The sequence below is a fragment of the Cajanus cajan genome, chromosome 10, assembly GCF_000230855.2.
Source record: "Cajanus cajan strain Asha chromosome 10, NIPB_CcT2T_4, whole genome shotgun sequence".
Classification (NCBI taxonomy): Eukaryota; Viridiplantae; Streptophyta; class Magnoliopsida; order Fabales; family Fabaceae; genus Cajanus; species Cajanus cajan.
This window is the reverse complement of record NC_138526.1, coordinates 23,965,459-23,992,305: the sequence shown is the minus strand read 5'-3', so window position 1 is coordinate 23,992,305 and position 26,847 is coordinate 23,965,459. Positions and strand designations below refer to the sequence as shown.

General features: G+C 33.4%; 1 protein-coding gene across 2 annotated transcripts; it reads left to right on the top strand.

Moving 5' to 3' along the window:
• Nucleotides 1-5,747: 5,747 nt before the first annotated feature.
• NOXY38 (tetratricopeptide repeat (TPR)-containing protein) lies at nt 5,748-25,401 on the top strand. 2 transcript variants are annotated; one of them, XM_020377793.3, is made up of 29 exons: nt 5,748-5,876; nt 6,547-6,784; nt 8,387-8,448; nt 8,695-8,884; nt 8,958-9,098; nt 9,210-9,366; nt 9,843-10,036; nt 10,130-10,231; nt 11,237-11,372; nt 11,485-11,613; nt 12,180-12,555; nt 13,869-13,973; nt 14,456-14,574; nt 14,873-14,981; nt 15,057-15,233; nt 16,878-17,012; nt 17,188-17,358; nt 17,514-17,600; nt 18,577-18,711; nt 18,877-19,032; nt 20,571-20,639; nt 21,147-21,305; nt 21,773-21,829; nt 21,905-21,945; nt 22,219-22,338; nt 22,927-23,236; nt 23,311-23,418; nt 24,016-24,087; nt 24,458-25,401. In XM_020377793.3, the coding sequence occupies exons 2-29, from the start codon at nt 6,556-6,558 to the stop codon at nt 24,917-24,919; spliced, it is 4,308 nt and encodes a 1,435-aa protein (XP_020233382.2). In that variant the 5' UTR covers nt 5,748-5,876; nt 6,547-6,555; the 3' UTR covers nt 24,920-25,401. The 2 variants fall into 2 exon arrangements, with proteins under 2 accessions (XP_020233382.2, XP_020233381.2); XM_020377792.3 differs by having other exon boundaries at nt 5,804-5,963.
• Nucleotides 25,402-26,847: the final 1,446 nt, after the last annotated feature.

Sequence of the window (26,847 nt, the reverse complement as noted above, 5' to 3'; positions counted from 1 at the left end):
AATATTAAATGTTTCACCAAATAGTTACTTCTTATTTGATTAAGGAGACTACTTATCACCTTTATGGTACAAAAAGGGAAAAACCATTACATTTGTCAATCAAAAATGACCTTTTAGATGACTTTGTATGCTTTAAAATATCTGTTTGTTCTTTCTCTAATGAAAAACAAATCATCATTCCTTTATGAATTTCAAATACAAAATAAAAACTTTTATTCCTTCAATCTATTAAGAAATATCATAAAAATGAATGTTATGAACATCAAACATAATAAATGTAATATTTATCACATTCGTCTTATACAAGCAAAGTACTTCGTCTAAGAGGTTATCAAACATATCTTCATACATAATTGTCTTAAGCTATCATCTTAGTTGTATGATCTTAAAAATAAGACTTTAGCAAAAACATATGAGTTTATTAACATTAAAATATATCTTTTTGAGAGATCTAAGATCATTCTTAAATCACACTCGATGTTAAACATATATACTTTATCTATTCTATATATTTATTACATTTGTATGTTTTGGCAAGTTATTATGTATAATTCAATGATTTGATGTAATTGCTATTTTTTACACAATTGACTAATCTTAAGCAAATTATGCTTAAATCCATTTACCAACATTACACTTTCCATGGTAAAGGTAGAATCATTATCAATAGTGTTGATACCAAGTATTTTCCCTTTATTTTTATTTCTATTGGTTACAATTCATCTTGCTTACTTGTTAATGAGTAATTTTTTTTAATATCTCTAATCACATGCCTTGAACACCTGTTGACTAAATGCTATATTGTCCTTTGAGCCTTCAAGGATAACTACACAAACATATTATTTATAATATTTAGAAACCCAATTTGGTTGGGCCTTGGAATTTAGTATCAAGTTTATGACCTTTGGGAGTCCATGTACATTTACCACTATAAATGCCAAATTTTATGATAAAGCATCTAAAATTAGTATGGCCTTTCCTACCGCAATAAAGGCAAGTTACATAGGAAAAAAGTACTTTTTTAAAGCTTGTGGAATTTTTTGAAAAATTTTGACATTTGATTATGAAAACCAATCCCAACTTTATCTAGCACACTTCTTTGCCTTCCAAGGAGTGTATTCAAGTTAGTTTTATCCATTGTAAACTTAGTATTGTTTTCTTAAGATATATATTATTTTTTCTTAATAAAATATATTATTCAAATTCAATTTTGGAATTCATGGAAGATGATGCACATGAGCAACTAGTATGATTAAACAATGTATTTAATGCATCATGTTACATTTTCAAATCATTTAATTATTTTTACACCTTAGCTAAATGAAACTTAAACCATGTAACTTTACTTTTTAGCTTGTTGTTATAAATGACCAACTTTTGACTTTCTTCATCTATTTTTATGAATAATTCATGCAATTGATGAAATCTCAAAATCATAATTACTTATATTTTTTTGGTGTCTTCATTATCCATTAACCAAAGATTAACCTCCTCTTTCACTTTCACCTCACTAGAGGTTCTTAGATAATTTTCATCTCATTTTATGTAAGCTCTCTTAGACTTTTTTCTCTTTTCACTTTCTCATCGCCCTTGATGTTTCTTTTGATAAATTAATTGGATATTAGACTTTTACAAGACCTTGCTTTCTACGTTGAAAACCATTATAGTTTTCCAACGTGAACTCACTCTTCTTTGATGGTCTCTTGGAACTTCCAACTATTCCTTTTCCTTTCTTCTTGAGAAATTTATTGAATCTTCTTTCGAGCATATTCAAATTTTAACTATAGGTGTCTTATAAACTTGAAGTTTCTATTTTGGAGATTTCTTCCTTAATTGATTAAACCCTGAGAGTTATAACTTTTTTCCTTTTGTTTTCCTTGTATTTGATAAAATAGTTTAGCTCTACCTCATGTTCTTGTAGTATTCCAAAAAAAGTAGCTAAGGGTGTGGTTATTAAGTCCTTTTTGATAAAACAAAGGACAAAAACAAATTAAGACCCCTCAAATTTTATGTTTGATAACAATGTTTTTGAAGTATGAAAGATCAAATATTTTACAGACAAAAGGTTTTTATTCAATAAAAAGCATAAGGATAACAGTTTGTTAAACAAATGGAATAAATAATGTGCTTCATTTGTTTTAAAGCGATTAATTTAAATACTTTATTTAATGTTCTTGAATGGTTTAAAATTTGAATTTATTGTCTTCTTTAATAAAAACGAATAGATTCAAGCTTTTTTAAGAGTGGTGACACCTTTAAGGCGGCAAAATATTTTTCAAATAGAAAAAAATGACTTGCTTCTTGGGAAGAATATGGTCAATATAAAAGTTGTTTAGGACTAATACGTGAAAATGAGGACTATTAATTTGAGTCACCATAATGTCATTCTTATCTTGTCTTATTATAAAGATACATTTTTCTCCAAAATAGGTAACTATGACAATAAATAAAAACAAAGGAAACAAGGAATGATTACAAATAATATCAAATCTCCTGAGACACTTTTATTTACAACACTTAATTTGATAAATGAATATCAATCATGGGAATTAGCTCTTAAAATCTACTAGTAGGTAGTCTTTTTATTAAGCACATTTGCCATTTAGAGTCTAGTAGGGACATGAGTTGTAACAATAAGACCATTGTCTAACTTCTCCTTAATAAAATGCTTGTCTATCTCAATATGTTTGGTCTTGTCATATTGAACTAGATATTGAGCAATGTTGATGGCTAACTCATTGTTACAAAACAATTTAATAGGTAGCTATATTTTAATTATAAGGTTATCAAGAATAATCTTTATCCATAACCCTTCATATATGCCTTGTGCCAAGGTTATGAATTTAGCTTCTACACCAAACCAAGAAATCACATTTTGTTTCTTACTACTCCTAGTCACCAAATGCCCCACCCCAAGAACATGTAGTATCGAAATGTACATCTCCTATCTGTGACTAACCTTGCATAATCTACATTAGTATAAATTTCCAAGACATGGTGTCTCCTCTTCTACATAATAATCCTTTCCTTGGACTTGATTTCAAGTACTAATGGATCCTATCAACTGCCTACATATGCCTTTTCTCAAGGGTCATGCATTAACTAGCTAATTAGACTCACAACATAAACAATGTCTAGTCTAGTGTGTGATAGGTGAGTTAGTTTTCCTACCAATTTTTGATACTAAAATTTTTCACTAGAGGACTTTCTTCACTTCCAATTTTATGATTCTGCTCAGTTGGAACTCCTTAGGTCTTATATCCCAACTTTCTTGTTTTGTTAAGAAGATCAAGATTATATTTTCTTTAAGAGATAAATATTCCTTTATTGGAGCAAACTTCAATTCTCAATAAATACTTCAGGTTCCCCAAGTCCTTCATCTCAAACTATATTTCCAACTTCTTTTTCAAGGAGAACTTTTCTTCTTCATCATCACCTGCAATGACCATATCATCTACATAGACTAAAAGTATTGTAAGATTGCCATTAGTGGAGTGTTTTATGAACAAAGCATGATCGCCTAGGCTCTATTTGTATCTCAAGGAAATCATTGTCTAGGTAAATGTCCTAAACCATGCTCATAGAGACTCCTTAAGTCCATGCAAGGCATTTTTTAATCTATATACTTTGTTTTCTCTATCTAAAGATCCAAATCTTGTGGGAATTCCCATGTAAACTTCTAAATCTTTATGCAATAAGACATTTTTTACATCAAATTGTTGTAAGTGATAACCAAAATGAGCTGCTAGGGAAAGTATAACCCGTATTGTATTCATCTTTAATACCGATGTAAACATCTCGTCATAGTCTATCACATAAGTTTGGGTGTTACCTTTTACTACCAATCTTGCTTTGTATCTGTTTATTGTTCCATCAGCTTTGTATTTCACTACGAATATCCATTTACACCCTACAACTTTCTTGTCTTTGGGTTTGTCTACAAACTCCTATGTTGAGTTTCTTTTTCTAATTCCTTCATTTCTTTTTTCATAACTAGAATCCAAATGTGCAAGTCTTGTAATAAAAATCAAAGTCTTCGAAAACTAGGAACATAAAAGTCTTCTCAAAATGCAAAATAAAACCATTACTTAGAAGTGAATTGCACATCCTAATAACCTCCACATGTGAGCTCATCTTGCTCCCTTAACAGAAGCATTGCTTACTTCCCACTAATCTCCTTAGGTTTTCCATACCTTACAATGTATTAGAAACATGGATTGTAGAACTAGAGTTAATCTATCATGTGTGATGATTAATACTGGCCATATTAATTCATAACAAATAAAAGAAAATGAAGTACCTTCCTTGCAAATGAAACACCTTTCTTGTTAAGCCAAATCTTAAACTTTAGGCATTCTTTCTTCATTTGCCCTTTCTTATTGTAGAAGAAACACTTTGACTACTCACCCAGGACGGGTCGTGCTTAATCCACCATTTATTGCACGATGAAAACAGTTGTATTGATGCACTTACCAAAATGGGGGTTGCATCATCTCGGGACTTGGTATTTATGCAAACTCCTCCATCATGTTTGACTTCAATATTGCATGTTGATGCAATGCACACTGTCTTTTCTTGTTGTCAAGCCTTGTGTCTATTTATTTTTTAGTTTCTTTTCTCCTTTTTTCACTCATTGTAACCAAAAAATATTAATTATATAAATAAATTATATAATTAATTCACTAAAAATTGTTAAATAAATTCATTATTCATTAATTTTAAATTAGATTAAAATTAGATATATATATGTATATATATATATATATATATATTTTAAAATAATTAACTCAAGTAGTATTTTTATAAATAATATAATTTCAAGTTGTAACTAAAAAAAATGAAGTGACTTAATAGTTTAAATGGTAAAGTTTATAACGAACACTATAGGTTTTAATTTTTCTTTATTCACAAAAATCAAACCCAATATCAAAGAATTTTACAATAAATTACACAGCTTATACAATAACACAATTTTTGCCCTTATAAAGTATTTTGTTTTAATTTTTTTAAATTATTATCTATTTTCTTATGATATTGGTTCACGCCATTGTTAGAATGTTAAAATTGCATAAAATTAAAAAACTAAACTAATATATTAAGAATTATAAAAATACAAAATATAATTTAACTTTAATATTTAAGTAATTTTTGCGGGGAAAACATTCACTTCATATCTATAAAAGAAAAAAAAAAACACTCACACTCTATTTTTAATATATTCTTTTCTATTAATTGAAACCCATTCAAGTCTATTTTGACGTAAAATTCACTAAAACCTGACTTATATAAATTTCATTTCATTCAATAAGACTAAAAAAATCTGGCTTATATAAATTTCATTCCATATCAAAAGAAATATAAGAGTTCCGGTAGACTAGTACATGTATTTCATAGTTCAAGAGTTTATTATACATAACTACAATCTATAATAAATTGTATTTAAATTTTTATAAATAAACGTGTTTAAACATGATATTATATATATATATATATATATATATTTAAACAATTAATTTATATTATAATATAAAATTATTTTTAATTATTAATAATTTATTTTAAAAAATAAAATTTATTTCATAAATAAATATATATTAAAAAATTGAATTAAGAAAAGGAATTTTTAGAATTTTTAAATGACATTTATAAAAAATAATTTCTAATACAAAATAATTGTTGGTGTTTAATATATCCGAATTAATTAAAAATATTTGGTACATAAAATAAAAAAAAATGAAAAAAAAGGATACAGGGCCCAAGCCCATTAGTTGGAAATTATTACTCATTCCGTTTGCTTCGCTTGTTTCTCTTACACAAGGGAGGAGCCGCCTCAGCCACTGCTTCGTGTGTTTCTCTCTCTCAAACATCAAAACCTTGTAAAACCCTTTTGCCTATTTCTATGTTTTTTCTTCTTATCTAATCCAAACTTCTTCTTCAATTGCTTCTCACTCCTATTCTCGCTGGTAACAAACCTTCGCTTATATTATTTTTCTTCGGTTCCTCGCATCAAAATGAAGTAAAACAACCTCAAAATGTCTAATTTTCTCAACTTGGGTTTTATGCTTGATGATTTTGCCATGTGGGTTTTGTGGGAATTAAGCAGATAATATATGTTGTTATTGTAATTGTTATTTTGAATTTGTATTTTTTGGTTTTGTCTTCACGTAGTTTTTTTTGGGAATCAGCTCTGAAGGGTGGAGTAACATGTTGTGTGGTTCTGTTTGTTATGAAAGATGAGACCTTTGGTTCCACCCTGATTATGGCTTTTTATTCTGTTGGGGCTTTAAGCTTATTTTGAAAGTTTGTTATGAATTGTTTGATGGACGCTGACATTAGTTGCAGGCGTTACTATGTTTCATTGTCTGTGGAGTTATTCAATTTATATTTACGATGGTTGGCATGCTATTGAGTTAGGTAAACGGTGATTTTGTGAGATGGGTTGTGAACTTGTGATTGTTTGCGTGTTTTGATGCATTAAATGCACCCTTTGTCTTACGCTCTTTGTCGTATATTTTGTGGTATGTGACATGGTTGTTTGGATTTTAGAAGCAGGAAATGGCTGGAAAATCGAGCAAGGGAAGGAACAGAAAAGGGTCTCATAATGTGTCCAGTACTTCAGAACCTGCTGTCCATTCCGATGTTCGTGTGAAGGATAATGTGGAAGGCGCCTCAGAATCCGCAAAAGCTGATGCTGCTGAAGTTGCAGCTGCAGGTGATTCGACTGGTGCCAATCCAGATGTGAAGGAGCATGAAACGGCAACTGATGGAAGCCAACAAAAGCAAGGTGAACTGGGTTAGAGAAGTGCTTGGTACTATTTATACATTAGTCATTAGCATTGGCATATTAGTAGTAAGGTAGTTGAAGGTGAAACCCTTTAGGACATTAACCTCTTGACATAGGAGGCTCTAGCTTCCAAAATGCCCGTACTTTACTAAGGAGAAGGAGAATGCTGTGTCGGAAATGGAAAACTGTGTGGTGGTAGTGGCGGCGATGAGATGGGATCTGACCAGATCGGTGAGCACAGAGGATTGGTTGCTGCATGAATGGCTTTAGGAGCTCTAGGATACCATGTGGAAAACAGAGAAAATAATTCAATTGAATGAGTTTATCTGTTATTGATTATTGATTTTCTGAATCTCTAAACACAGAGTTCAGTTCTTTTATAGTAGAGAGATCAGAGATAGTTCTGTAATTGCTCCTACAGAATTGACAGCTAATGCAACTAACTAACAACTAACATCAGAATTGTAACCACTGCTCTCTATGGAGACAAATTTCCTCTTTTAATCTCACTAAAATCCATCTTTACCTAACAGACTGTACAAATTAGGGACTTTTAGGTCCTTTGATGGCCTCAAACTAATTTAGTAATCTGAATGACTTCGACATAGCATTGGTTACAGTAGTTGTTGTGTCTGGGTACTAATCTATTGTTTTCTTGTATCTATATTCTTGTTTACATCTTGTAGTGCTGTTTTTGTTTCTAATAATTACTTCTGATTTTTTAAGAATTTTTTATTGCAATGCTAATAAAGTAATAATTTAGTTAATACTGATTGTTTTTTCTAGTATTTCCTGTCCTGTTTTGTTCTTTCTCGTCACTCTCTTGTTACTTAATATTTTTCTTCCAATAGCTTAAAATTTAAAACTACTAATGGCCCGTTCAGGGTGGTTTTCAGTTTTAAAAAACTATAACTAGTTTTCAGTTTTAGTTTTTATTTTCATCTAATTTTTAATTTATTTTTTTGAAAGTTTCCTATCCTGTTAAAAATTAATTTAAGGATGTGTTTGTGTGGTGATGGCAATGCTGGTGGTGGTGATGATAGTGACAATGTTAGTGGTGGTTCTGGTGGCATTTGTGCCAGTGTTGGTGGTAGTTGTGTCGGGGAGGGTCATTGTCAAATATAGTGAGTGATTTTTTAAAACCAATCCAAATTCACAAATCTTTTTTTTTCTTGCTTTTGAAAATGAATATAAACATGTTTTGAAACCAAGTTAAAACTCATTTCAACTCCATTTTAGCCAATTGTGTTTTGTTTTTAAAACTATATTTAAAACCAAAACCAAAATCTCACAACTACCCCAAATGGCCCCTAAGATTATCTATTATGTATGTTTGTAACTTTTGTTTCTCTGTTTTTCCACGAGAATATATGATTTGGCATATGTATGTGTGATCCTTTGTTTTACCAATCATTAGGTGATTGTGCAAGTATTCTCATGTTTAGTACTATGCATCATGTATAATTTTTGTTGTCTAATTGTGGTTATTTATTCTTCTATCAAAGTCGGTAATTTAGTCAAATTTATTTCATTCTTTTTGGTAATGGATGATATAACTTCAATTTCATTTCGTGACCGATATTTCCCAACTTGAACTTGCAGGTGATCTTCAACTTTACCCTGTTTTTGTTAAAACACAAACTGGGGAGAAGGTCGAGCTTCAGGTGAGTTAACTTCATTTGTGAAGTTTTTGACTGTTACTATTTCACATTTAGATAAACTGAGGAATCAAACTGTTCTGAGATGATAATTTCAGAGATCTAACTATATCCATTCATTCTTATTGATGTAAAATTGTTTGAACATTTAAGTATTTAACTATTTATCATATCAAGTTTACACCTGTTAATATTTCACATTGAGGAAACTGAGGAATCAAGCTTCTTCTAACTTGTATAATTGATTCACAGTTGAATCCTGGAGACTCTGTCATGGATGTAAGACAGTTCCTTCTTGATTCTCCTGAGACATGTTTTATTACATGCTACGATTTACTGTTGCATACAAAAGATGGATCCACCCATCATCTGGAAGATTATAATGAAATTTCTGAAGTAGCTGATATTACTACTGGCGGCTGCTCCATGGAAATGGTTCCTGGTATGTTAATGAACTTTCAGTTATATGATGATTAAACTGTAGTGGATTATAATATGATAAATCCTTTTTGCAGCATTTTATGATGATCGATCTGTAAGGGCCCATGTTCACCGTACAAGGGAGTTGCTTTCCCTTTCTAACCTCCATGCTTCGCTATCAACATCACTTGCCCTACAGAATGAGATAGCACAAAATAAAGCTGCAAATTCAGGAGGTCTGGGATAGTTCTCTTTCCCTTTATTGAATTTTTCTATAATTTGTTGATGTGTTATTTTTTCTGAAATAATTAGTTACTAGTCTGCTTCTGCATTTCCTGGAACATCAGATACATCAAAACCTGAGGTTCCTGAGCTTGATGGACTTGGTTATATGGAGGACATCTCTGGTTCATTGGGTAATTTATTATCGTCATCAATGAAAGAAATAAAATGTGTAGAGAGCATAGTATTTTCATCCTTCAATCCTCCTCCAAGCTATAGAAGGTAACACAAGAAGCATCCTCTTGAGTTAGTGTAATTTCATTGCCTTATTTAGTTTATATGCTTTTAGCCCGTGTTTATTTTGGGAGGGAGAGATTTAGGAAAGAAGGATTCAGGAGAGACATTGGACATTTCCTTTGTTTGTTTGGAGGGAAATTGGGATGGAGATATTATTAAAAACTGTGGGTCCCACTAGATTATGTTTCCTTTCAATGTAGCCATGATTTTGGATGGAAATGGAGAGTGGCTTGTATGAGGTGCTGCTTAAAAAATTAAACATTTTTTCATAATATAATTTTTTTAGAATAATAAATAAGTTTAAGAAAAAATAATTGGGTAAAAAAAGTTATTTTTAATTGGTATTAAAATATCTTTCATGTAATTTATTTATTTTCACTCTATTTATTTTATCTTTTTTTTTTTTTTTTTTCACTCGTAGTCCAAACAAAGCATTAATGAGGCTGTTCTGTGTTCTGCAGGCTTGTTGGAGATTTGATTTATTTGGATGTGATAACTCTCGAGGGTAATAAATTTTGTATCACGGGAAGTACAAAAATGTTTTATGTCAACTCAAGCTCTGCGAACACTCTTGACCCAAGGCCAAGCAAAGCTACTTTTGAAGCAACAACTCTTGTTGCTCTCTTACAGAAGATTAGCCCCAAGTTCAAAAAAGGTAATGAAATGTAATAACTCATTGCTTATGACTTAATTTCTAAAATTTTTACTTCAACTCTCCAAACTTATTAACTTTTGTTAAATTTTGAAGCTTTCCGTGAGGTATTGGAGGGTAGAGCTGCTGCCCACCCCTTTGAAAATGTGCAATCTCTGTTGCCTCCTAATTCTTGGCTTGGGTTATACCCTGTTCCTGGTGAGCGTAGCCCATCCCATTTTGTTTCATCAGCATTTCTTTTCAATTTTTTATGTTTTAATTTCTTTATCTGGATTTGATGGTAGTGCTGATTTTACTTAAGTGATAGTTGATTTTTTTTTTGGGTATTTTTATATCTGTGAGAGCACATTGTTAATTGAACATCTTTCTTTTAGTTACATCTACTATTTGGCTAGTAGTTTCCATGCATTGTTGTTGCCATTTACTTCATCAGTTTAGCCAGTTGTGGTACCCAATGCTATTTATCATATTTTCTTGATGAGTAAATTTCAAGAAATATCTTGTTATAACAATGATCTAAGTTGAATAACTGATGGAATCAATTTTTGAAGCTTTTATCCTGTCCCATTAGCTTGTGTAAAGAGTCCTACACTGTAACTTGTTACGGATCTTACTGAAATTTAGTGTTGATAAAGGAATGATTGGGAAATCAGGTTGCTTTGAGTTAGTGGGATATTATTAAGGCTAACAAGAGCTTAGGCTGAGTGTTTCAGAGATTAGAATATCACGAATGGCTAAACATACAAGAATAGATAATCAGAAATGAATTTGTTAAAGAAAAAATTGGAGTAGCAGCTGTTGACAGAAACAATGTAGAACTGTGCCTAAGATGGTTTAATTCTGTAAGAAGAAGAATAAAAAGCCAGTGAAAAAGTGTTCAATGGATGAAAAATTGCTCAACGGTGATAGTTAGATAAAGACCTTAAATTATTATCAATGATTTAGATCTAAATAGTTCCTCTGAAAAGATTTGGTTTTTGATAGAACATGATGGTGTTATTTGACCCACATAGCTAATGCTTCCTAGAAGGGTAAAAAAGGCTTTTGTTTTGTTTGTTGTTTTTCTTGTTGTTATATATCCTCACATGATTTGGAAGACAGCTTTAAAATGGCATGAAATTGTAGGAGAACCTTGTAATGAGGTTCCTAGTATTTGAATCTCAGACTTTGATGTATTCTCGATCTGGTTTCATGTGTTGGTAGACCATAGACGCGATGCAGCTAGGGCTGAGAATGCTTTGACTCTTCTTTATGGCAATGAGCCAATTGGCATGCAAAGAGACTGGAATGAAGAACTACAGTCTTGTAGAGAATTTCCTCATACGACTCCACAGGAGAGGTGCCTTTATTTTCTCATTCATATAGATAGCTTGGAATTAGTCCTGTTCTTTAATTTGGTATTGACTTATTGTCGTTGATTATCTATGTTTCTTTGGGTAATATTGCTGTAGGATTTTGCGGGATAGGGCACTTTATAAAGTGACGTCAGACTTTGTTGATGCTGCTATTAATGGCGCTATTGGAGTGATCAGTGGCTGCATTCCTCCAATAAACCCAACTGATCCAGAATGCTTTCACATGTTAGTGGGTCTTTTAAATCCTGAAACTTAGTTTTTTGAAATTCTAAATGGTCATTCCTGCATTCTAATATATTATTATTATTATTACTACTACTACTACTACTACTACTATTATTAGTGAGGTCAAGACATTTTGTGCATTTATATTTTATTTAGTTAAGGTATTTAAGAATGACAAATGTTTGTTAAATTAACCAGTATTGCACTTGGTCCTCAAACCTCAAGATCTAAAGTTCGAGTCTTGTATGTGTAAAGGAAGTTAAATTTTAATATTATTTTTTATTATTTTAAAATTAATGGATAAAATCGTCTAAAAAAATGTGTACACCAAATCAGGTTATCGCCTTTATATATGTTATAGATTATGTTGAAAAGTAATGTCTTGAGGAAATTGCATGGTACATTTTTCTCCTTTGCCCAGAAATTTTATCTGTGAAAAGAATGTTCCATGTCTTTATGATGTGGCTGTCCCATGTTAGTGTATGAAGTAACTTTATTTTTTCCTTAATTATCTTGTTCAGATAGTTGTTGTCATATTTCGTATACTTTCTTGTTGTCTTTGATAGGTATGTGCACAACAATATATTCTTTAGTTTTGCTATTGATGCTGACCTTGAGAAGCTGTCAAAGAAGCGCGTGGATGCTAATTCAAAAGCTTGGAGCTCAGGCACTTTGCCAAGTTATTCTGATAAAGCTTCCATTCCACTTCATGGAGAAAGTCAGTTTGCTAATGGGGGAAAAGATGATAGTTCAAGTTCAGAAGATCTTAATGCTCCAGATGTTTCTCCAGAAGCTCAGCTGGCTGAGAATGAGCAAGCCACATATGCTTCTGCAAACAATGATTTGAAGGGAACAAAAGCTTACCAAGAAGCTGATGTTCCTGGACTTTATAATCTTGCTATGGCTATAATTGACTACAGGGGTCATAGAGTGGTAGCTCAGGTCTGTAGTGATGTTAAAATTTACCTATTTTTTTTTTAGTCTCTTTTCTCATGAAAGTGTGTTTATAGTTTACTACTGGCATATGCTTGTCTAAACACAGATATGGACCATATGGCTATTTGGTGTTTTAAATCTTTTACTTTTAGGAATATTTGTTCTGAAAATATTTTTCAATGCAACTCAATGGATTATAGCTTTGTGGAAACAGCTTCAAAATGGTGAGAAAAATATTAGAACATGCTGAAATGTTTCAAGATGTTTTTTAAAATATGGCAAGACATTTGAATTTCTTATTTTTATTAGTTTATAGGATGAACATATGTTATATATTATTTGTATTCAGTTATTTTCTTTATTATTATGTGAATTGAATCACTGATTAATTTATATTCGTTTCAGTACAAAAATATATTTTCAATATTTTTTAAAGCGCCTCCTTTATATTATATGATTATTGTTTTGTTATCTGTGTAGGATAAATGTTTGTGATGTCTTAAATTGGTTTCTGTTATTAATTATAGGTTAAAACCCTTATTTGGTTCCTTATAATATTTTTTTGTTTTTAATTTTTTGTTTCAATTTGGTCCCTAATAATTTAAATTATTGCAATTTGATACTTCCGTCCAAATAATTTAAACGGAGTTAACTGTTGGCCACGTGGATGCCAGGTGATGCCACGTAGATGCCACGTAGATGGACGCCAAATTTCATGAATACATCTGGAACCAGAACGGCCCGTTCTGGTTACACTATTGGTGTGTAAATTTGTCGTATGGAACGGGATGTTCTGAATTCAGAATGACCCGTTCTAACACCAGAACGGTCCGTTCTAATTTCAGAACGGCCCATTCCAATTGCAAAATTAGCACATAACATGTGAATGCAGAACGGGCCGTTCTGGTTTCAGAACGGGCCGTTCTGGTTCTAGGTGTATTCATGAAATTTGGCATCCACCTATGCATCTACGTGGCATCCACCTGGCATCTACGTGGCTAACAGTTAACTCCGTTTAAATTATTTAGACAGAAGTTCCAAATTGCAATAATTTAAATTATTGGGGACCAAATTGAAACAAAAAATTAAAGTGGGACTAAATTGAAACAAAAAATTATTATAAGGGACCAAATAAGGGTTTTAACCTTAATTATAAGACTGGTTATGAAGCCTGTAGAAGTTTTATATTGTTTCACTTGAATTGTGATGAGTTTTGTACTTAAAATTCTCTTAATTTAATGTGTTGTAATTTGAAACCCCATGAATCCTTATTTTCAAATTAAATTGTTGTTTTGATTTCAAATTATACTGTGCTGCAGAGTGTCCTACCAGGCATCCTTCAAGGGGACAAGTCAGACTCTCTCTTGTACGGCTCTGTTGACAATGGAAAGAAAATTTGCTGGAATGAAGATTTTCATTCTAAGGTAAGGAAGAAGGCCCCTGCAGCTTAATTATAGTCAGTGTGATTAGAATTTTAATCATAATTTTAAATTTGTTGCTAGGGTAAAGAAAATAACTATATTTTAAATCGCTTTATCTGTAAAGTGTAACTACATATTCTTTTGCCTACTTTCTTTATCAGTGTTTTTTCCTTTCCTTTTCTTTGTGTCTCCTGTGTTCCATAACAGATGATTCTTTTTAAGAAGGGGTGTGGCAGTTTAATTATAGTTAGTGTCTGATATGAGTTTTAATAATTTACTGAATATTTACTGTTGGTGATGTTAAATTGTGAGATAACATGTTGCCAGGGGAAAGAAAATAAGTGTTTTAAATCACATTATCTGTAAAGTGTAACTACACATTCTTTTGCCCTGTTTTCTTTATTGGTTGGTATTTTTTTGTATCTCCTGTGTTCCATATGAGATGGATTTCTTTATCTCTTCTAAGCTTGTCTTAATGTTATTAGGTGTCAGAGGCTGCCAAACGCCTTCATTTGAAGGAACATTTAGTCCTTGATGGATCTGGAAATGTTTTCAAATTAGCGGCACCAGTGGAATGCAAAGGCATTGTTGGTGGTGATGACAGGTAGTTATTTTCGAGTTAGTTTGTCATTTATAGTTTGTGTGCTTTGTTGGTGACATTCTCTCAGCAGACTTCTTAATGCATCATATGAGAGGCATAATTTCCAATTACCTTGAAAGTTTTGATTTGAACATCACTAATATATTTTATTTCTTGTAACTCCATTCTGGCTAGTACATTTGAAGTTAACACAACATGTTATCTGTTGCAATTATCCTAGTTTAGTTTATTACAACTTTGCATTTTTCTAATTTCTAGCCTGTTGTGCACTGATGCTTAGCTCTTTTTGTAACAAAATCAGACATTATCTTCTTGATTTGTTGAGGGTAACTCCTCGTGATGCCAACTACACTGGACCTGGTTCTCGATTTTGTATCTTGAGACCAGAATTAATTACTGCCTTTTGCCAGGTAAGTACACTTAAGAATATTTGTGATTTTCTTTTGTATTTTTAGTTTTTCACATCTGGCTCTTTGTGGGAACAGGCCCAAGCAGCAGAGACATTGAAATCTAAGGAGATAAATTCTCAAGAGGCAAGCAACTTGGCCTCTGATTCCCAAAATGCTGCTGATTCTGACAATCAGGTAAATGTTTCCCGAAATGCTGACGATGCTGAGAAGCCTGTAAATGATTCCCAAAATGCTGCTGATGCTGACAAGCCAGTAAGTGTTATAGGCTATATAACATGTTTGTCCTTGACAATTTATGTGCCTGATTTTTTTTATCTAGGCCTTCTTGCATTTAAAGAAAATCTCAACTTTGCTTTTCTAACACGTTTGCCATGAAAATTGTTCTGTGTCTCCCATGTATTCTGACTTGTACATTTATCATCTTCAATGCTATAGTTGAAGTCTGAAATTTGATAAATTGCAAGTGAAGAAAATGCAGGCAGTGGGCCATATATTTTTGTACATTTCAGAATTAATTACATTAAGAGTAAATATAGATGCAATTCTATGAATACATAAAATAAGCACTATGCATGATCTGACATTTATGTATCCTAGACTTCCATGCAGCAATTTCCAATATGTAAAAGGCCTATTCCAACACTACCACTCAAGCCGGGTTGTTTAAGTTCAATGTCCCATGCTTGGAACAAATATGTTGAGATCAAATTCCCCTTAAGATTTTATCAAGATGTCTGCAAGTTGATCATTTAAACTGATAGAGTCAATTATGATTTCTCTGTACATAACCTTAAAAGTTATATGATCTGTAGTAGGAGGGATTGATTGAGTAGAGCATGATTCATATCATGATTACTTTGTTTGAGTGGCTAATTTTTGTGTGAAAATCATGTAACCAAAGAATATCATTAACAAAGATGCTTTGTGCCTTCCAAAATGAGTTGCAAGTGGTGAAAATCTTGAGTGTTTCTAATATGTTTGGCTTTGCAGATTGCCATAGCACGACACAACTAAAAATTGAGCTTCTTTCCCTCATGACAACTCTATTGACACTTTGCTAAGTTCATTTCTAAATACTTATGGTGTCCCTAACCAAGAAACCAAAGTTCCACAAAAGCAGACCAAGATAAATAATTTATCACATCGAGTTTCTTTTAGATGATGGTGGGGTCCTAGACATTGAAAAAATAGGACTAGAATTTGACATCGGATTTAAAACTCTAAAAAATGCATTTGTAATCGGACCCACTACCCAAGATTCTCTGTTGCTGAAAATATATTAAAGAACAAAGATATTTGATAACTAGAGAATTCAGTTGACCTATGCACTGTATTTTTAACATGACTGATTACTGCTGGAATAAAAAGGTTGAATCAACTAAGCCTCTTGGCCAGTGGTTGTAATGTTTGCCCAGGGACATGGGGGATTGATCTAGTACTCCCATGTTCGATTTCCGTCTATTAAAATAATTCTTGGTCAATGGAAGTTGCGCCTTGTGAGTATAGATTAGTTCTTAGTTATCGGTTTTAGAACATTGGATAAACCATGTTCATGGACCAAAAAAAAGATGAAAAGGCCGAAGCATTAATCTAAGTATTCTTGTTTGTTCCCCATTTATGCTTATTATTTCTTCTTCTTCTTTTTTTTTTTTTTTAATAAATTGTCTATGTTTATTTTGTGATTCCACCCTTGTCTAAGATGAAAAATCATTGTGTTTTATACCTGATGCTTGCTAATTATCTGTTTGAACAACCAAAATCAATGCTAGTAAGACTGTTGCATTTTCTATATTTGACTGATTATTAGTTTAAGGCTGTTAGGATACCCTCTTGGTGATTATGTTGCAATAACTGCACGTGTTTAATGTGGCTATGTCCTTTAATTGCTTTCTGCAGGATTCAACAAAGGAAGAAAAAACTGAGGATGTCAAGGAACTTGCTTCTTTGACAGCCAAAGCCTTTGATGGTGGTGAGGATATTGTTTTTAATCCCAATGTCTTCACTGAATTCAAGCTTGCTGGAAGTCCAGAGGTTTTTTTTCTTTTACCTTTTTTTATATCTAACAACTTTACTATTTCTCTCCATCTATGCAAACATTGTGTTTGCCATTTATATCCCTGTGGTGCATATATGTTGAAAACATTGTTTTTTTATTATTGTATTCATGATTTTCATACATTACTGCTTTTGATTAATTTCTCAACAGGAAATAGCAGCTGATGAAGATAATGTTAGAAAAGTTAGTCAATATCTCACTGAGGTTGTACTTCCAAAGTTTATACAAGACCTCTGTACACTTGAAGTTTCACCAATGGATGGCCAGACATTAACTGAAGCACTGCATGCTCATGGAATCAATGTTCGCTATATTGGCAAAGTAAGCACTGTATTTTCATCAATAGTAATACTGCTGTAATTTTTCCTTTTGGAGCTGGTCAAGTGAATTATGGGTTGTTTTATGCATTGGTATGCTTATATGCTAGTCTTTGATAATTCTTATATTACTTCTGATATGCCTCCTTTTCTGTAAAGGTGGCTGGAGGAACTAAACATCTACCTCATCTGTGGGATCTTTGTAATAATGAGATTGTTGTCAGATCTGCTAAGCATATTATCAAGGTGAGAAGTTTTCTTACATTAAGCACTTCATTTACTTTCCCTCCCCCTCCACAACTAATCTTGTAATTGATGCTGTGGATCGTGAGCAAACTGATCCCTTCAAATGTATGAGTTTTTTTTTCCTCCAATGTGTCTAGATTTGTGTTTGTCTAAGCATTTGTATTGTGGTAGTTGGAATCCCATGAATCTTAATTTAATTCACGAATTCAATCCAATTCAGCACAATTTCCAATAGAATCACAGAGCAAATGATTTTGGGGCCAAAGTTGCATCTGAATCATGCTGGAATTACATTTTACATGTTTTGTGGATGATTGTGCAAGCCAAAGTTTCCCTTCTACCTGGGTTGGGTCCTGGCATCTTTTTTCTCATAAACACTTTTTTTTAATCATTTTTTGGTGCAATTTTTTTAATGAAAATTGAAGGAAAGGGTCAAAGTTTCCTTCGGCAGTTTTTAAAGGAAGTGGAGGGAAAGTGTCCTAGCTTTTGGTCTGCCTCCCTATGAAGAAATCCAAGCTTATTGCCTTGGTCAACTATGCTAGATAGTGATGTATGTTTTCTGGAGGTGCTGAATATGCAGTGATCATGTCCTGAAAATTAATTTATCCCTTTGAATATTTTGACTTAAATAATGTTTTAAGGTTTATATTACAATTTCTTAGCAATATAATGGGTCATTTGACTAAAATTACCATCATGTAAATGTTTGTAAAGCCTTATTATGTGAAAAATATATTTTATGCTATTTCTAATTATTGATCATGAATCTTATGATTCATGATTTGTTAACTGTGATTGTATAACTTGTGAATGTTTGAGATTTTAGTTTGCCAGTTTGTGTAACTGCTATAAGATATACTCTGATGTTGATATGATGTATCATTCAGAGTAGCCCATACTCTTAAAATTACTTTCTTCTTAATCTACTTGCACTGAGAATATGAATGATAACTAAGATTGTGCTTCTGATATTCAGGACTTATTGAGAGAGACAGAGGACCATGATCTTGCACCAGCTGTCTCTCATTTCTTAAACTGCCTATTTGGAAGTTGTCAAGCTCCCAGTGGAAAAGTAACCGCAAATAGCACACAGTCCAAAAATTATAAGAAGGCATGTCCTTTATGGCTGACTATGAAGATAACTGCAACTTTATTTTCTTGTTCTTTTCCTACTCATTTTAGGCTGTACAAACCACATTTTGTTTTCCCTGTCTAATTCTATAAGCTTTTAAGTTCCAGTTAATTAATCTGTAGTCCTGGCTTTTTTAATTTACAGGAACATGCAGGGCAACGTTCTCCAGGAAAGCATTCCAAAGGGCAAGCTCGATGGAAAGGCAGGGCATCTTTAAAAAAGACTCAACCTTCATATATGAGTATGAGCTCGCAATCTCTCTGGTCAGACATTCAAGAATTTGCAATGGTTAAATATAAGGTATGAGCTATTGCCTAACCTAAATATATAATGTTAACCAGGATATTGTGGCTAGGTGTTTCCTTATCCATTTAAAATAAGTCTGGAAGTATGTACATTTTGTTATTTTAAGTTTATAACAGAATTTAGTTGAATGAGGATTTGCATTGGAACTAAAGGATGTAGTATTATGAATTGTGATCTAGATCACATGTTCAAATCCTGGAAACAAGCTCTGCTTGCAGGGGTAAGGCTGCATATGGCTACCCATCTCAGACCCTATATACAGCAGCAGAGCTGTTCTTTGAAGCCCCTGATATTTTCTCCTTTTCTTGTGTAATTTCTTTTGGAAGAAATATATTTTTAACTAGCCTTTTTTAATCAATGGTTTTCTTCTCCTTGGTAACCCTGAAGTTTGAAATTGTGGTTACAGTTGCAGTTATGGAGACTTCCAAAACAAAAAATATTGCAATTGTTTCTGGATAAATATGACCTTTGCGGCAGTAATTGCAGATGCAGAAAATTCCAAAATCTCAATGTTACGGAAACAATTGTGATTACTTACCACAATTTAAAACCTTGGTCACCCCAATCAAAACAATTTAGCTCCACCCCTGCCCACTAGGTGTGAGCCTCATGAAGTGTTGCTCTTTAACTGTTTTTAGTTGAATGAGAGCTGTGGCTATATGTTATTATACACGACTATATTGTACCAGTTATTCTAATTGTAAGAATTATACAATCAGGCATTGCACCATTGTTTTACCTCCATTCCTCTAGATATAAGACTATTGAGAAATTTGTTCGACCCTTTTTACAAGGTTCATTTCAAGTTGTCCCCAGCATTAATTACTTTTGACTAAAATATCCTTAATTACTTTACAAATTTAGTCAATAAATTATAAATTTTGTAAATTATCTTTCTCTTTCTTATGAGGATTGGGAAAGATGAATCTTCATGAACATTCTTCATTTATTCTCTCTCCCACATAGTTAATTAGGTGGGAAAGATTAATATGATTAGTCTCAATAGTTTTTAAGGGTAATTTTGGAAAAATAATACAATTTCTAACATTTTTTTTGGTAGTCATGTTATTGGTACGGAGACAATTGCTAACATTTATCAGAGACAATTGCTAACATTTAATTCCACTAACTGAATTAACTTATTTTCTTAATTCGTGTGAATTAGTTAAAACTTAAAAGAGTCTTGTATAGACAATGTTAGTATTAATTAGTTAGCCTACTGTGACAATTTGTTTCTATTGCAACTACTCATCGTTACTTGAACCACCCAGTGGTTTATTCAGTTTTTTAGTTCAGAGCCCATGGCTTATTCTCTCTCTTGCCCTGTGCCTCAGCTATCTTCTTACACTGCAGTTATTATGCTTGCTGGATCTCTATTATATGTTCTAATATATGTAATAATGTAATCTAATCAGCAATGGCTTCTTCATGCTACAATATTGGACATCTATGTCCATTCTGTTATTCTATCTTAATTCTTACATATGTAACTCTGTTTCTATGCATTTGAACATCAAATCAATTTGTTGCAGTTTGAATTGCCAGAGGATGCAAGGTCGAATGTTAAGAAAATTTCCGTCATACGTAATCTCTGTCTGAAGGTAAGCACAAGATTGTATACAATTTAGTCAGTTCATATCTGAAATTGTTTCTGGTGTTAAATACTTTTTACTGCCATTTCATGTTCTGACTTTTCTAATCTTTAGATTTCCAATAGTGTGAAGCTCTTGAAAAGCACTAACTTGGTTATCTTTTATATCATGTAAAATACTCCCCACCTTAAGCTTGTTTTTCTTGATAACTTTAAGAAAAAGTTGGGGATATCTCTCCCTATCTTTTTGTTTTGAAAACTTTTTTTTTCCCTAAATTTTTGATACGAGGTATTATAATCTCTCTGACTTTTCTCATGTATTGTTCAATGCGTGTTTGCACTGGATGTCAATTTTTTTTTTTAAGAATTTGTTGGTCATAAGTCATAACAATAATTGTGAATAGTTATTGGAATTCTCATGTTGAATATAGTGCTTTTACCGTTTTGCCATTAATCTCTTCAATTTGGTGCTGTTAGAATTCTGTGGGTTTTTGCCATACTTATACTTGGCTTTCAGATTGGCATAACCGTTGTGGCTCGTAAATATGATCTTAGTTCTGCAACACCCTTCCAAACATCAGATGTCTTGGATCTCCGTCCAGTGGTCAAGCATTCAGTTCCTTCCTGTTCAGAAGCCAAGGAACTTGTGGAAACTGGAAAACTTCAATTGGCTGAGGTATTTACCATGTCCTGTATTGTTTTTGACCATATCATGAGTTAATAAATACATTCTAAGCCATGAGGAGCTGGCTACTAGTTAAGTGAATTGGGCAGTCTGTAGCAGGGACACTAACCTCTATGGTGCTGACTTTGTAACAAATAATAGGGATTGAATACTGTAAGAGAATACCATTTCTCTGTTTTTCTAATAAATATAATACACATTTAACTATCATTTGTAAGCTATGTAGTTATTGGTATCTATAGCTTTTTTTTATTTTGGGGCACTAGCATTTTGATGCTAGTTGGCTATCTTCTTGAAGTTGCAGCCTAGTGAGTTGAAGTACACTTCATATGACAACTCTTAAATGTGTTCAATACTGTGATAAATTTATAAACTTGTGGGGGCTTGATTTTTTTTTTTTCTATTTATTTTGTTTTCCTGAATGAAGGTATTAATGTGTAATTTATTGTCTGATGCAGGGCCAGCTCAATGAAGCCTATACTATATTTACAGAGGCATTCTCAATTCTACAACAGGCATGAAATTCTGTGTTTTGTCTTTCTAGGATGACTTTCATGTGCATAAAATAATTGTTGTTAAATGGGCTGCAGGTTACTGGTCCCATGCATCGGGAGGTTGCTAATTGCTGTCGGTATGTCAATATTTGTTTCTCTCATGTTGGCATGATCCTAAAAGTTTTTCTACTTGAACCATAGTTTAATCATGATATGCTATTCTGCACATCGTGCCGATTTAGAGCTGAATAATGGATGTTAATTAACTCTCGCACCACTTTTAGTCGCCATGCCTTGTAAAATTGAAGAATTGTAGCCAACATTTATGTCCTTTATAAAGTCTTGCTAATCAAGTTTCATTGACATTTGTATGTCGTATTTAATCTCTGATGGAAATTATTGAATTTCAGGTATCTTGCCATGGTTTTGTATCATGCTGGAGATATGGCTGGAGCTATTATGCAACAACACAAGGAACTAATTATAAATGAACGTTGTCTTGGTCTAGATCATCCTGACACTGCTCACAGGCATTCCCCCTTCTATTGATCTCCCTTGTTACTTGCCATATATCTTGTGGTTTTATATTGGTATGTTACAGAAAAATTGAGATGTATGCATATTTTTTAAAACCAAAGTTGACTGGGAACCTGGCTGACTATTCAGACCTCTATAACTGAAAGTTTAAAAGCCAGCGTCAAAACGGATTTTGAACCAGTTGGTCCTTGTTGAAAAGGTTTATGTTATTATGTTTTGAATCATTTTTGACTTCATTAGTTTTTTTATTCATTTTCCTGGTAAATGAATGTTGTTAACTTCTATAAAGTGTTGGCTTACTGTATGTGTCATGATCATGTTGGAGATACATTTCAGTTTTTGTGAATTTTACTTGTATACTTCTCTTAGCATATTATACATATTATTTTTACATTATATCTTTTATATTTATATTTTTACATGTATATTCAAAAACCTACTTCTAGCCTATGGTTGTCCACAAAATCTTGAACCTCTCCCCTAATCAGTTCAAGGACTGGTTGAGTCTTTAAAACATTGGGTGTATGTTGTAAGACTGTATGATCTAGAACATTTTGTGATCTGAAATTTCGTTGTTGCAGTTACGGAAATATGGCTCTGTTCTACCATGGACTTAACCAGACAGAACTTGCCCTTCGTCATATGTCCCGTGCTTTACTATTATTAAGTTTGTCATCTGGGCCAGATCATCCTGATGTTGCAGCAACATTCATCAATGTTGCAATGATGTATCAGGACATAGGAAAGATGAACACAGCTCTTCGATATCTGCAAGAAGCTTTAAAGAAGAATGAACGGCTTCTTGGCGAGGAACATATTCAAACTGCTGTTTGTTATCATGCTCTTGCTATTGCATTTAATTGTATGGGTGCTTTCAAGCTCTCTCACCAGGTATGTGTGGTGGTAAAGTTGGTTTCTAGTAGTAATAGTAGGTGGTTAACTGATTTTACATTTGATTTTTACAGCATGAGAAGAAAACATATGATATACTTGTCAAACAACTTGGTGAAGATGATTCAAGGACACGAGATTCTCAGAATTGGATGAACACATTTAAGATGCGTGAGCTACAGGTATTTGTAATTTTGTATACTTTCTTAACTCATGCAATAATATATTCACACATGGCATCAATTTACTGCAAGAATTTAATAGAATTAGAGAATGACTTCTAATGTATTTCTCAAGAATGACTTGGAAAATTTAAGAAACCAATATAGTAATAAGGGGAATTAGGCAATTATCTCAAAGCAAATAAGGAAAAAAAACAAGGAAGAGGAAGATAGACGAAGATGGAGTGTTTTGGGTTTGAGTGGGAGAGGGAGATTTTAGGGAGTGGCAATGGTAGATGGCAGGAGGCTCAATTGATCAAAGAGGGAGAGGAGTAAGCTCCTAGGATAGGTGGGTGGAGGCTTTATGATATTATGAAGGTTAGCAAAACATATCATTATGTATCCATAGGCATGCCCATATTTTGTTAGCGATTGCAGACATGTTGAATTACCTGGCAAAATATTCTCTATATCTGTAGTAGCACATGCAGGTGTTTTGGATTCCAGACTTTTTGTTATATATATATTTTTTATTTCTGCAAATTGTAAATGACATTGAATCTAAACTTATTTCATTTTAGTCAAGTATTATTGACATTTGGCAACTTGTTTTGGCAGATGAATGCCCAAAAGCAAAAGGGTCAAGCTCTAAATGCAGCTTCAGCTCAGAAAGCTATTGATATCTTGAAGGTACCTATATTCCTTTGATTTAGCATGCAATATTATCACACTGCCTTATTCCATGCTTGTATACTCAGTGTACCCTATGACATTAGTTGTATAAAGGGAGATACTCAATATGTCTGTTGATGTTTTAGTCAAAATTTTCTACGGTTTCATTTTTCTCTAGCATTTCAGAGGTTTGTAACAATCTCTACGATATGCATTTTTTTTTAGAATGTTATTTCCTTTGAGAAGCATACAGCCATAGAAGCTCCCTAACATGCTAAAGATGATTATGTTTTGTTCAGATTGGTAGCCCTAAGAATATCTAATTCTACACATTCATTTCTCTGGCGGCAAAATTCCTGCTGAAAAAAATGATTTTATATAATGGCAGGCACATCCTGATTTGGTACATGCATTCCAAGCTGCTGCAGTTGCTGGGGGATCCGGAAGTTCAGGTGCAACTGCAAATAAATCCCTCAATGCTGCAATAATGGGTGAGGCCCTCCCTAGAGGTAGGGGTATAGATGAAAGGGCTGCACGTGCTGCTGCTGAAGTCAGGAAGAAAGCTGCAGCAAGGGGCTTGTTGGTACGTCCCCACGGCGTACCGGTCCAGGCATTGCCACCCCTTACCCAACTTCTGAATATTATAAATTCAGGTGCAACTCCTGATGGTGTGGACAATGGGAGTGCAGATGGAGCAAAGGAAGCGAATGGCATTTCTTCAAGTGATCCAACTGTTGTGAAGAAAAACCCATCAATTCCTGTACAAGAACAGGGTCCAGTTGGATTAGGAAAGGGGTTGTCATCATTGGATGCTAAGAAACAAAAATCAAAGACAAAAGCTGGGGCTTGAAATTTTGAACTTGTAAGCTCTGGTAGTTGGCAATGGTTGGATTATTTGACATCAAATATTCTTTTGAGATGGTTGGATTGACTAGGTAGTACTTCACTCAGCTTGTTCTGAAGAGTGCTGTTGTTCAGAAGTGATTTTGTCTTTTTTGGTCCTTTCTCTGTACTGTAGGTGTGGTAGATTCAAACATCCAGAGTGAATGCAAGTGATTATGACACAAGTACATTAATTTTTTTTCTTTTGGCCAATTACTGATAATCTTTCAGTAAACTATAAATTTGGGGATATACAGGGGAATAACTGCCATTTCGATTTTCATAACGTACCCTTGTATCTGTAACAATTTAATTGACCGCTGAATTGAGGCAATTTCAATGCATAATCCACCTTGTAGAAAATTTTGCTGCAACTTTTGTACGACATTGTTATTAATAAAAATGGTGGCAATTCTTTCTGTGAATTGCTTGATGCCGAATTTTGTGTAATTGAACTGTTTGCTTTGTGTGTAAGATTAATGAAACGTGATCCTTGATTTCAAAGATTGGTGGCAATTCATTTGTTACGTTTGATGTCAGTTTCTTCATTACTGTGTTATCACCTGTGTTCGGATCCTCTACTGCATAAGTTAAATTATTAAAATAGAGTACAAAACCTCGGATTCATCACACGGTTGAGCTCAAATACAATGACTGTAACATTATTTTATTTTAGTCCCCCGAAAGTTTAGACACTTGCAAGTATGTCCCTGGAAATTTTGAAATTGCAAATTAGTCTTTAAAATTGCATGTCATCAACAATTTGAGTCTAAATGTTACCCTCCTTGAGTGACAGCATTACTAGATGCACAATGTGAACCATAATGACATATATTAGGCACTTTATTTGCTAGACCTTTAGTTTTTGTATCTGTCCTTTTTCTTCATACTAATAGAAAAAATATTAGGCAAATTTCTATTATTCATCTTCCTTTACCCCTATTTTGCAACTTGTCCCTCTTTTTCAATCCCCAACCACAATGTAAAAGGTAGAATTCCAGCAGGATGAGCACTTCTAAATTATTATCATACTAGTTGATTTATGTGAGACCCCTTTTTCCTTTTCTTTCTCTTTTCACTCTCACTCACGCAGACTCTCTGTTTCTCTCATTCTCTACTCACTCCCTTGTTTCCTTTTCTTGCTGACTCAAGGTGGTGGTGAGGTGTAGTTTTGGATTTCTAGTTGTGTGTTCGGAGCCTTTTTTTTCTCTCTTGTGGTTGTTCAAGCTCTTTTCATCTTCTTTTCCGTTCTTTACGGTCCCGAAGCTTGGATTTTCGTACCGAGGTAAGGGAAGCTAGGTTTTGCTATTTTTGCTTGAGAAATGAGTCTCTTTAACTCATTAGCTGGTTGTTGATGAATGATTCTTGGCTGAGATAGAAGGAAATTCGTTTTCGGGTTTTCAGGGTTTTGGGTGAATTTTTGGGGTTTTGCTTGTTTGATGGTTGCATGCTGAAAATGAGATGTTTTTCGTGATGTTTGATGAAAATGTTGACTTTTAGATGGATTACATGCTAGTTTTCTGGTTGATTTTGCAGGATTTGGTGAAATTTTCAAAAGTTTGAGAGTTGCTGCTAGGTATCACGTCGGGTGCAGTTTTTCGTGCCGGGGCGTGTCCATCAGAGGACTCCATTTGGGGCAAGCACGTCGGGCGCAATGGTGTATGCGCCGGGCGAACTTGAGAATGTGAGCCTCTGGATGGCCCACGCCGAGCGTGGTGAGAGGGCGCTGGGCGCGATAACAGTGGGTGACATGTAAATGGTGATTCTGGTGTGGCGCCGGGTGTGACCATGTCTCGCCGGGCGTGGAGACTCCTTGGGAGTCTCTGCCAGAGGTGGCGCCTGGCGCAATTTATATTACGCTGGGCATGAGACCCTGGGGAGGTCTCTGCTTACCTT